The sequence below is a fragment of the Diceros bicornis genome, chromosome 25 (genome assembly GCF_020826845.1).
Source record: "Diceros bicornis minor isolate mBicDic1 chromosome 25, mDicBic1.mat.cur, whole genome shotgun sequence".
Lineage (NCBI taxonomy): Eukaryota > Metazoa > Chordata > Mammalia > Perissodactyla > Rhinocerotidae > Diceros > Diceros bicornis.
In genome coordinates, this window is record NC_080764.1 from 938932 (window position 1) to 950502 (window position 11571).

General features: G+C 57.9%; 1 protein-coding gene across 5 annotated transcripts; it reads left to right on the forward strand.

Annotated features, from left to right (window-relative positions):
- Window positions 1-128: 128 nt before the first annotated feature.
- Window positions 129-10420, forward strand: ALG12 (ALG12 alpha-1,6-mannosyltransferase). 5 transcript variants are annotated; one of them, XM_058568107.1, is made up of 11 exons: window positions 129-239; window positions 1302-2099; window positions 2870-3096; window positions 3175-3307; window positions 4467-4640; window positions 5573-5767; window positions 6237-6340; window positions 6948-7171; window positions 9503-9672; window positions 9764-9839; window positions 9973-10420. In XM_058568107.1, exons 3-11 carry the CDS (start codon window positions 2929-2931, stop codon window positions 10199-10201), a joined length of 1473 nt encoding a protein of 490 aa, XP_058424090.1. In that variant the 5' UTR covers window positions 129-239; window positions 1302-2099; window positions 2870-2928; the 3' UTR covers window positions 10202-10420. The 5 variants fall into 5 exon arrangements, with proteins under 5 accessions (XP_058424090.1, XP_058424089.1, XP_058424091.1 ...); XM_058568108.1 differs by lacking the exon at window positions 129-239 and adding an exon at window positions 344-1029; XM_058568106.1 differs by lacking the exon at window positions 1302-2099.
- Window positions 10421-11571: the final 1151 nt, after the last annotated feature.

The window sequence follows — 11571 nt, forward strand, 5'->3', positions numbered from 1 at the left end:
CGACCTGCCGCGAGGGGGTGGGGCCGGGGGCGTGGCGATCCGAGCACATCTCTCGTGCGCGCTGCCCACGGCGGCCATCTTTACTCTGGGCAGCGGGGCGCCGGCCGCGGTGGTTGGGTTTGGTGGCCAAGTTAGGTTCGGGCAAGGGCTCCGCCTCCGTTCTCGGCTTCCGCTGCCCTGCTTCCGGCCGAGGGCACCCAGCCGGCCGCGCTCCGAGGGACGGCGTCGCGGGCGGGGAGGTCAGCGCGCGCAGCCGAGTCCGGGGCTCTCGGGGCGGGCGGCGGGAGGATGGCGAGCCCGGCTTGCGGGGCGGGCAGCGGGGACGCGGAGCCAGCGCTGCTGCAGCGCTCCTCTGCCCTCGCCGAGCGTGTCCACGCGGGTCGGCCTTCGGGCTGCTCACCTGGGGGCCGCGCTCCTCACCGGGGGGCTGATCAGTGTCTGTGGGGCTCGGGAATCTACATTTGCCCCCGTGCCCGAGGCCATGGGCAGGGAGCCGGGGTTGCACGAGGAGAACTAAGAGGAGCATCGTCTAGAGTGTAGGAGGACGTAACTGCCAAAGGAGGAAATACAACGACGCCAGGTTTTCTCTGGCCTTTAGCCGCCCAGTTTGCACCAGATCATTTGTTTCCAGCCAAGGCATTAATAATTTGGACGTCTGATTTGACCAGTTTCATAGAGACCGTAGACTCTAAGTTGATGGGGACAAGGGGCCTTTGTAGGTTGTTCCTGATCTGAGATGCCACCATTCTATAAACTGTGTTTTTTCAGTCATGGCCTGTTTGGTACCTCAGACTAACAACCCCAGCAGCTGCAAGCAGGGATGGCCGGGTGCAGAGAAAAGCCCACGCGCCCCCTGGAGCCCCGTGGTGGGGTGCCCGTGGTTTCTGTTCTTGCTTATGTCCTGTGGTCTTCCCGCCGTCCTGGGGGAGCATTCTGCTTGCACCCGCTGGGGCCCCTGCCTTCCAGGAGAAGCTGCTCTGCCAGTCGGTCTCTGCCCTTGTCATCAGCAGCGAGCACACCCTTCTCTGGGTGAGAAGCCCCTGGGGCCCGGAGGGGGGTCCGCGTCCTGCACATGCATTTTCACCCCACGGCTTGCGAGATAAGAGTGGATTTTTCTGCAGGGGAACTCCTGGGCAGAGGTGTAGAGTGGGGTCTGTGGGGACAGCCTGTTCTTAGCTGACCAGGGACAGCTGTGAGCCCGTGTCCGGTTCCCGCCAAGCAGCTCTTGTGCAGCTGCTTCAGCAGCCTGGCGGCATACATGCTTCCTATTTGTTTAAACTCTTATTTTTGTCTCATGTCAGTAAGGGGAACAGAGAGTAGTGCATGAACGTTCTGTGGTCTCTTCGGCTTTACTGGAAACTACAGCGTTAACGTATTTTGAATGAAAAGATAAGCTAGTGTGAGAGCCATGCTGGAGCTTTTACCCACTTTTTTCTTCAGCTGGTTTGCTGAGCACCTACTGTGCGCCAGGCTCTGCAGAGGCCGCTGCGGGTGGGGAGCGGGCCTGCCCTCAGGGTGGGAGCCCAGCCCGGGAGACAGGCAGATGCGTCTTTCCTTCAGCATGCTTGAGTGCCTCCTGTGATGACCAGAGTCCATCCTCTAGCTGAGGTTACAATGGTGGGGAAAACACAGACAGACAAATGGAAAACTCCCGCCCTCAAGGAGCTTACGTTTTAGAAGGAAGAAGACAAACTAGAAGCACCTGTCTCCATCCAGTGGTTTTTATATTTGGGAAGGGAAAAAGTTAGGTAACTTCTAAGGAGAACTGCATATTATTTTGGTAATTCTTAATTTTAAAAGCCGTTTCCTCCATCTCCCCCTGACCACCGTCTGGACAGAAGACCTGCTCCTTCTGACCCACAGATTCTCCCCCACTTGTTGACTCCCCACTTGCCGTCTTTGGAGAGGACAGACTTCTTAAACCTCCCTCTAATCAGAAAGTGGTTTTAATAAGCAGTAAGCACCGTGCCTCTCTCGTTTTGCTTCTGGCCCTGCTGGTTTTGATCAAATGAAGTCAAACCTGTCTTAAGAGAAGCCAGAAACATGAAGAAGAATCTGCCATCTTACGTCCACCTCCAAACTGAAAGATCTAGTCATTTGTGAGTAGGAACTGGACTGGACACTCTTGTGGTTTTCTCAGGAAGCTTCGTGCCATAGGTCCCCCCAAATCGTCCTGTTGGTGTTTGGGAGATGCATTGCAGGCACATGTATCTGAACCCCTCAAGGACACACTCGTGCTTGTTGCCACCTATGTATTCGTGTTCATGACCAGTGTGGTGCCACCCTGGGGCTCTGCGTGGCTCCTGGGGTGAAGTTCAGAATGCAGCAGGGTGGGCGTTCGCAGCCCCACGTCGCTGTCCCTGGGGCCCAGGGGCTTTGCTGGCTGCCCTGAGCCCTGCATCCTGCTCTCCCGTGGCTGCCCCTCTGTCGTCCTCCAGGTGCGCCCCTTTCACCCTCCCACCTCTCAGCCTCTGGTCCCGTCTCTCGGCTGGTACCATAGGGGCTGAGCCCAGGTTTTACCCAACTCTCCTGCCAGATTTGAGCTTCTGTGGTGCGGGAGCCGCCCTACTGCCCTCCAGAGACCAGGCCAGCCCAGGCCCTGGCTGCACGGACTAAACTCAGGGTTCTGCAACTCAGGTCTTTCTTCCTGGAGGAATATTCACACAACCTAAAGTGTAAGATAGCTGGTTGAAATACGAAAGCTTCTCGAGCATGATTTTCCTCCAGACTTTCTATTTTGATGTGTTTTCAGATTTACAAAGTTATGACGGTAGTTCGGAGAGCTCCCACTTACCCTTCACCCACATCTCCCAGACGCTAACGCAAATGTGATTTTTGAAACTTGGGGTCTACATTTTCATTCTTTCAGAATGCTTACAGAGTGGCGGCGCTGATGGTCGATGAGGGCACGTAAAGTTGAGGTGCAGGATGACCGGGAAGAGGCCGTCGGGCCCTGGCAGGCAGCGCCAGCTGCTGGGCCTGCTGGTTGCTGTTGCCGCTGTCCACCTCATCGCCTGCCCCTATGCCAAAGTGGAGGAGAGCTTCAGCCTGCAGGCCATGCACGACCTGCTCTACCACAGGCTGGACGTGGAGAAGGTGAGGACCCGTGCCTGGGACTGAGCGTTGTCCCCGGCTCCTGGGCCCCCTCTGACTGGCCTCCTCTTCTCCCTGCAGTATGACCATCTTGAGTTCCCCGGCGTGGTCCCCAGGACGTTCCTCGGGCCGGTGCTGATCGCGGTGCTGTCCAGCCCTGCCGTTTGTGTGCTCTCGCTGTTAGAAATGTCCAAGTCTTACGCTCAGCTAGTAGGTAAGGGGATCTTCCTCTGAGGACAAAACGAAGGACCATAGTATAATTGGTGAGCTCAGTCAGCCAGGCTGAGCTACCTCATTCAGGAGCGTCCGTCTGTCGGTGTCTCGGCTGTCCCTGGCCGCTCAGCCTGACGGTTCAGAGCTCAAGTCGAGGTCAGGCTTCAGCCCTTTCTGGGCTGTGACCTGGGACAGGTAGCTGAGCGCCTCTTGCTTCCGCTTTCTCGATGGTGCCTTCCTCCCCAGGCTGCACAGGAGGAAATGAGGTGGGAGTGAGGTGCCTCCCATGGGGCCCGCGCCTGGGCTGCAGGGGAGCCACCAGCCCCGCCTGGCGGGCCCATACTCTGAGCAGCCCTTTACTACTACAGAGCCGCACACCTGCGTCGGAGGCCACAGATTCCCACTACCCAGGGGTCACCACTGATAGGCCTTTGTGCTCGGCCTTCTGGACCTTTTTCCGTGCCCATACGAATATTTTTTTAAAACACGTTTAGAACATTCTGTACATATTGCTCTGCGACCTCATTTTTCAGGCAACAGTTACCATCTTGCCATTTCAATAAATGTTTATTGCATCTCTACGTAGACTGTATTCTGATTACCCAAACTGACTGAAACACATTCTCACAGCTCGTGGATCTGGCCTGTGTGGAAGCTTTAAGAAAGTACAGATTCTGGGGAAGAAGCAGTTCTGCTTCTTGAAAGGGGAGATTAGGAAATGGAAATCCACCATCGCACAGGGTAGCTAGACAGGCTGTGCTGGTTGTGTGGGGGCATCAGGGAGCCCCGGACAAGAGACTGGGCCACGTCTGGCCATCAGGCCCTCAGTAAATGTGGCCCCAGAGGTGTCACAGCTGTGTGATGGGGCCTCTGGTGTTAGTGCAGGACTCGTCACACTGTTGTACGGACACTGCCCTTACCGGTGGCCGTGTCCCCCAGAGCCCGTGGTCACAGTGAGGCTTTAGGGTCAGGGTGCCAGGATCCAGGCTGTCCATTCCCCATGCCCAGTCCATTTTTACTACCAAAGACAACTCCCTATCTCAGGGCTGTTCTTCTGTCACCTGGTCATTCACTGACCGCTGCACATAACCACTTCGAAGACCCACTTTGCCCGGCACCTGTCGCACTGCTGGTCACACACGTGTTGCTGTCTTGTTTAGTCAGAGCTGTTCTCGGACTCAGCGTGATTTTTGGACTCTGGACTTTGCAAAAGGAAGTGAGACGGCAGTTTGGGACCACGGTGGCTGCCATGTTCTGCTGGGTGACAGCCTCGCAGTTCCACCTGATGTTCTACTGCACACGGACGCTCCCCAACGTGCTGGCCCTGCCCGTGGGTACGTAGCTGCCGGGCTGTGTCGTCAGACCCCACGATGGCCCCCCAGGCCTCTTGCTGGACTCAGGGCACGCCCGCCAGGGGACGGGTGAGTGGGTGTCCATCCGAGGTGTGCCTGCCCGACGAAAGCTGCTCCCCACTGGGTGTCTCAGAAGCGCTCTGCGACAGGATAGCCTGTGACGGACAGCAGGGTCTCTATTCTCAGTGCTGGATGGAGGTGTGCTCTCCAGCAAATGGCCCGGGGATGCAAGTCTTGTGCAGGACCTGAGGTGACTGGGCCGAGAGGGAGTGGACCTGGTCTGAGGACAGCGAGTGCTGGGAGGAGAGAAAGCCTCATGTGGTTCAGATGGGGGAACTGTTCTGGTGTTCAGGGGGTGCCCCAGGCAGACGGAGAGCCGCCGCACTCTGGGAGCCACAGGGAGGCTGAGTGTGGGTAGGAGGGGAGGCTGTGGATGGCGTGGGCGTGGGGGTCTGTGCCAACCAGGGCAGAGGTGTGGCCTGGCCCTCACCACGCCCAGGGGGGCGACCTCTGCGGGACATGGCAGGGGAGGTGACGAGCAGGGTGCCGTTCTGAATGAACCCTGAGTGGAACCAGCAGGATGTGCTGAGTGCCTGGGACCAAACGGCAGGAGAGGAGTGGAGGGTGGCCAGGGTTGGCGCTAGACTTGCAGAGCCTGAGGTTCTGGAGAAGATACGAAGCAAGTTGCTGGACTCGGGTGTCTGGGGTCTGGCATGGTCAGGCCCACTGGAAGTGGCCCTGAGCTGTGTGGCGGTGCAAGACGCGGGGCCCGTGGCCAGGGGCAGGCCGTCCACAGATGGAGCCTGGGCCCTGTGTTGGGGGATCTGGTTCTGAGTGCTGTTTGCTATCTTCTGGAGTGTGTGGCTTTCGTAACGAGAAAGTGAATTGGCATCTCGTGCCTCTGTGTCTTGCAGTCCTGCTGGCGCTCACGGCCTGGCTGCAGCAGAAGTGGGCTCGCTTCATCCGGCTCTCGGCGTTTGCCATCCTCGTCTTCAGAGCCGAGCTGAGCCTGTTCCTGGGCCTCGTGCTGCTGCTGCTGCTGGGCACCAGGAGGGTCTCAGTGGCGAAGGCCCTGCGCTGCGCCATCCCGGCTGGGATTCTCTGCCTGGGTGAGTCGGGGTGGCCGGGGGCTCTTCTGGCTGGAGGCTGGGCTTTGTCTTGTTTTACTAAGATGAAGAGAAATTCGGGAGTTTTCTTCGTTTTTTCTTTTTCATTAAATAAAATTACCTTAACTTTCAGCAGTAGTAAAACATCTTAATGTGGTTCTCCTTGCTGTTCTGCCCGAGCGTCCCCCACGAGGCCTTCCCCTGCTGCCCGGGGCCTCCGTCGGCCAGCCCCTGTAACCAGCGCACGAGGGAATTGGCGTGAAGATGCTCACTCGGGGCGGAGGCCCCGATGCGTCAGCTCCCTCCTGTGAAGCTGCTGCTGGCTCGTGGCTTCTGTGCCAACGGGGCTGCTTCGTGGGGATGTTTACCTGGGACCCGGGACTCTGGGGCTGCTGTTCACCCGGCAGCGTCGACGTCTGAGCTGTTCTGGTGGCTGTGTGCTCTCCTGAGGAGCTCTGTTTTATCTTACCAGGACTGACGGTCGCCGTGGACTCCTATTTTTGGCGCTATCTCGTGTGGCCAGAAGGAAAAGTGCTTTGGTACAACACCATCCTGAACAGAAGTTCCAACTGGGGAGTATCCTTCAGGAGTCTCCCTCAGGCGGCCCGCGGGGCAGGACAGCCGGCGCCCCTGGCCTCGCCTCGCTCGGGCGAGACTCCAGGGGCTGCTTTCCTCCTGCTGTCGCACCTGACCGGGGGAGCACACCTGGTGGCCCAAGCTCGGGGTGGGCTGCTGCAGCTGCTGTGGTGCTGGGCGGGGCAGGTTTCCCCAGGCCCCAGCTTCTGCCTCCTGTGGAAACACCACCTTGCTTTTGTGGCCCCAACTTCTCCTTCAGTCCTCAGGATAGTCTGCCTGTGTAAACGTTTTATTGTGGAATATTTAAACACACACACAAATAGAAAGAATAGCATGATGAGTCCCCAGTGCACCCTTCACCCAGGACAACCCCTTATACAGTGAAAAAAGGAGGGAAAGGGGAAAGCACGATGCAGGCCTGCTTGCCATCCGCTGGCTGCGGTGTTGGCGCCGATGCCCGAGTCCTGGCCTCTGTCCGTGTGTGGAGGGCGTCACCGTGGGGATGAGGCTGCAGGCAGGGGCACCGCAGGGCTGTCTCATTGCCTGAGCTCAGCTGAGTGGACGGCTGACTGTCACTGACGTGTGGCCTCCTTAACCCTGCCTCCAGACCTCCCCACTCCTGTGGTACTTCTACTCGGCGCTGCCCCGCGGCCTGGGCTGCAGCCTGCTCTTCGTGCCCCTGGGCCTTATGGACAGAAGGGCCCTGGTGCTGCTTCTGCCATCGCTGGGCTTCGTGGCTCTGTACTCGCTCCTCCCACACAAGGAGCTGCGGTTCATCATCTATACCTTCCCTGTGCTCAATGTCGTGGCTGCCAGGGGCTGTGCCTGCGTGTGAGTGCTCCCCTGTGGGTGCTCCTTACGGATTCATAGAGGGGAGGATGTTGAGAGTAAACAGACGTGTCTACTTGGGCGCCCGTGTCAGAAGTGGCCAGCCCAGCCGTGGAGATGAGACGGCCGCTGGGCTGAGGCCAGGAGGGGACTGGCCACATGCCAACCGATGGTTCTGCTTGGTCTGTCTCCGTCTTCAGTTAATCTAGATGGGTGTCTCGGGCCTGTCTGCACAGGGCTGTGCTAGCCATTCAGGGCTCGGTCACTCAGGGGAAGGACCCTTACGAGAGCCAAGGGGCAGGGTGGGGAGGCTCTGAGGTGAACAGTCAGGTGAAGGAGAGGAGCTCCCCATGTGGAGGCTGAGGCTCGGGGGCACGAGGGCGGGTGGTGTGGGGGTTACCGAGGCAGGGAGACCGGCCAGCAGCAGAATGAAGGGGCATGGGCAGCCCCTGAGGAGGGGGCCCCTGGGCTGTGGGGGGGTGGTCCGAGCGGTGCTGCTGCTCACCAGGGAGCAGAGCTCTGGGGCTGAAGCAGCACTTTTGTCACTGCCTGTGGTGGGAACAGGAGGCCGATGGCAGCCCCTTGGCTGGGCTGGGGGCGCGAGGGCCACAGCTGGGAGAGGCAGCCCCTGCGGACGGCCCTGTGAGCCCAGGAAGGGGGCAGGTCACCCCTTCATGTACCTCTTTCCGAGGGACCCCTGTTAAGGGTGGGAGGCGGCTTGTCCCCATGCCGCCCCAGGACCTGGGTGAAGGTGCTCACAGCTCATCCCCAGCTCACTGCTGCTGTGTTCTCGCCTGGGGATCCATGGGCTGCAGACCCCGATCCAAGGCAGCAGGCAGACTGACCTCAGGGTCCTGAGAGAGAGAAGGACCTTGTTCGTGGAAACTATGGGCCCTGGTGAGACCAACAAGGACAGATTTTATCCAGTGATAAACTGTTGAGTGGAAGCAGGTCCTGCGTGAGCTGCACTCAACTTCCCTGGAACCCGAGTCAGGAGACCCCAGAGGCCGGGTATGCTTGGGGGCGGGGAGGAGGTGGTGTGATGGCCTCCTGGGCCTGCCCATTGCCCCCCCCCCCCCGCGCCCCCCCCTCCCGCCCCGGAGAAGCAGACAGATTGGTGTCTTTAGGGCAGGAAGCAGGGGTGCACAGGGGCCCTTAGCTCCCGCAGGTGGGCACTGGGAGCAGAGTTCCTCCCTAAGTGTTGGCCTTTCAGAGAGATGGCTCCTGGGTCCTTGAGGAAACGCATTTGGGTGGTAGATTTGCATCTTAAAGGGCAGAGAAAGGATTATAATTGCGAGCTTTCTAAAGTCACTGCTCTTGAGGGGTCCAGGGCCACCTGCCCATCCCCACGTTTTGGTGGGAACGTGTGGTCAATTCTCCTGGCAGTCTGGAGCTTTCTCCGGCAGGCACTTAGGGGCTGCGGCCACGCTAGGGGTGCGGCTTTGAAAAGATGCTGGAGGGGCCGGCCCCGTGGCTTAGTGGTTAAGTGCACGCGCTCCGCTACTGGCGGCCCGGGTTCGGATCCTGGGCGCGCACCTACACACCGCTTCTCCGGCCATGCTGAGGCCGCGTCCCACATACAGCAACTAGAAGGATGTGCAGCTATGACATACAACTATCTACTGGGGCTTTGGGGAGAAAAAGGAGGAGGATTGGCAATAGATGTTAGCTCAGAGCCAGTCTTCCTCAGCAAAAAGAGGAGGATTAGCATGGATGTTCGCTCAGGGCTGATCTTCCTCACAAAAAAAAAAAAAGGAAAGATGCTGGAGTTTGCTCCTCCTCAAGTGTCTTAGTGTGGGGTGGGTGACATCCTTTGTGCTGAGGGTCTGCAGTCCTCAGAGGCCGAGGCCATGGCCTGGTCGAGAAGGGCTCAGCGGGGCCTGCCCAGAGTTTGGTCGAGGGTCCACCCTGAGTTTTCAGGGGCCAGCAAACCTTCCTGTGAGGGTCAGATAGTAAATATTGTCTCTGCAGCCTCACGGTCTCTGTTGCAGCTTCCAGCTCTGCCACTGAGATATGACGGCAGCTGAGCTCCGTTGGCTTCACTTACAAACAGGGCAGTGCATGGAGTTTGTCCCACAGGCTGTGTTCTGATCTAAGTAACAACTCAGGATGTTTGAGAGTCTAATATAAATTTTAAATTGGCATCTGGGTGGAATTTCATGGAGAAAATTCTCAAGGTAGTATTTTACCCACTTTCTCTAATGATGATCTATTTGGTGATTAATTATTGTTACGACTCGGGGAAGGTGAGCAACAGGTGTATGTGCCTAATGATATATTTTCCACTTTATTGCTGCCATACCCTTTCCTTGAAATGGACTGGTTTTTTTCCAGGCTGAATAATTATAAGAAGTCTTGGCTGTATAAAGTGGGGTCCCTCCTCGTGATAGGGCACCTCGTGGTGAATGCCACGTACTCGGCCACGGCTCTGTATGTGTCCCACTTCAACTATCCTGGTGGCATGGCGATGCAGAGGCTGCACGAGCTTGTGCCCCCCCGGACAGGTAGGTGCTTGGGCCGTGCAGGGGCCAGCTGCAGCCTTGGCCAGAGGTGCGCGGCTCATGGTTCTGACCAGGCAGACGTGGTTTTCCACAGATGTCGTTCTGCACATCGACGTGGCTGCTGCACAGACAGGCGTGTCTCGGTTTTTGGAAGTCAACAGCGCCTGGAGGTATATTCCTGTTATGATGTGATGGCAGGTGGCAGTGCTCCTCCCAGAGGCCGTGCGCGGGCTCCCTTGGGCACCCAGGAGCCAAGGGCTAGCGCAGGGGCCACAGGTGCACGGCTGTGCTCTTCTCCTGCAGGTACGAGAAGAGGGAAGATCTGCAGCCCGGGTCAGAGCGCATGCTGGCCTACACGCACCTCCTCATGGAGGCAGCCCCTGGGCACCTGGCCCTCTACAGGGACACACACCGGGTCCTGGCCAGCATCGCAGGCACCACTGGGGTGAGTCTGAACCTGACCAGACTGCCTCCCTTTGACATCAACCTGCAGACAAAGCTGGTGCTTCTGGAGAGACTCCTCCCCTCCTGAGAAGGAACCACAGTCCCTCCAAGAACCTCGGAGCTCCTCCAACATTGTGACAACTGAGACAGTTCAGAGAAACAATCAAAGAACCACAGACATGCCCCTGGGAAGCAGGCCGGGCCCATCCACAGACACACCAGGGGCGGGCCCACGTCCATGCTGCACTCCGCTTTGAGAATGAGGGGCCCAGCACCACTGCCAAGGTGACTGGGCGACAAAATGGTTTATCACTGTTCACAACAGCGGGGACGGTGGGCCTTGCCCCACGGAGCTGCTCTGGGTGGCACACCATGTTTGCTGCCCGTGGTCCTCAGGAGCACCTAAAGAAGACCCTTGGGGGAAGATCAGGTCTTGGTAAACCTTGGCCTCTGCTGGACGACGTCCCCCACCCTCGTCCTGAGCTGCCGGACGCGTCCTCCTTTGTAGTACCAGGCAGGCCATTTCCACTTCAGATGAAATTTTAGGAGACAGACATGTTCAAAAAAGAATGGGAATAAAGTTTTTTAATGTTTTCTTATTAGCAATCTTGTGTGATATTTCCAGAGACTGCCTTTATTTTTAAGTGATAATTTTGGCACTTGTACACTTTACTGAGCAAGCATTTATTAAGTACCGCTAGGCACTGAAGACGACGCAGAGAACTGGGTGTGGCTGCACACACGCACACATACCATGTGCACCCACACCACACACGCACACATACCACGTGCACCCACACCACACACACACGCACACTTACCACGTGCACCCACCACGCACGTGCATACGTGCACACATACTACACGCACACATATGCACCCACACCATGCACACGTGCACCCACACCATGCACATATACTACATGCATGTACAATACCCCCCCACACATGCACACATACCACATGCACCCACACCATGCGCACATATGCACACTACACGGATGCACAATACCCGCACACGCGTGTGCACACATACGTGCACCCACACCACACACACGTGCACACATACCACGTGCACCCACACCATGCACACACACTACACACATGCACACATACCCCACACATGCATAAAGACAGGCTGTTTTTTCTGAGCCATTTGAGAGTGAGTTGCTGACAGCGTGGCCTTGGCCCGAGCACCTCAGTGTCCCAGGAGGGAGATAGCCTTTTGCAACTTGTAGTTCCTGTTTTTCCAGTGCAGCTGACAGGCACTCTACACGGACACCTTCAGACCAGGAGGGCGTCCCCCACCTCTCCGGACTCGGCACCCACTGACGATTCCTGCGAGGCCAGTCTCTGGTGGTGCCCCCATGCCTGCCAGTCGGCACTCGGCACTCCATGTGAGCAAGCTTGGGCCTTCCCCACTTATCTGTGTATCATCCACGTTTACTATTTATCTGT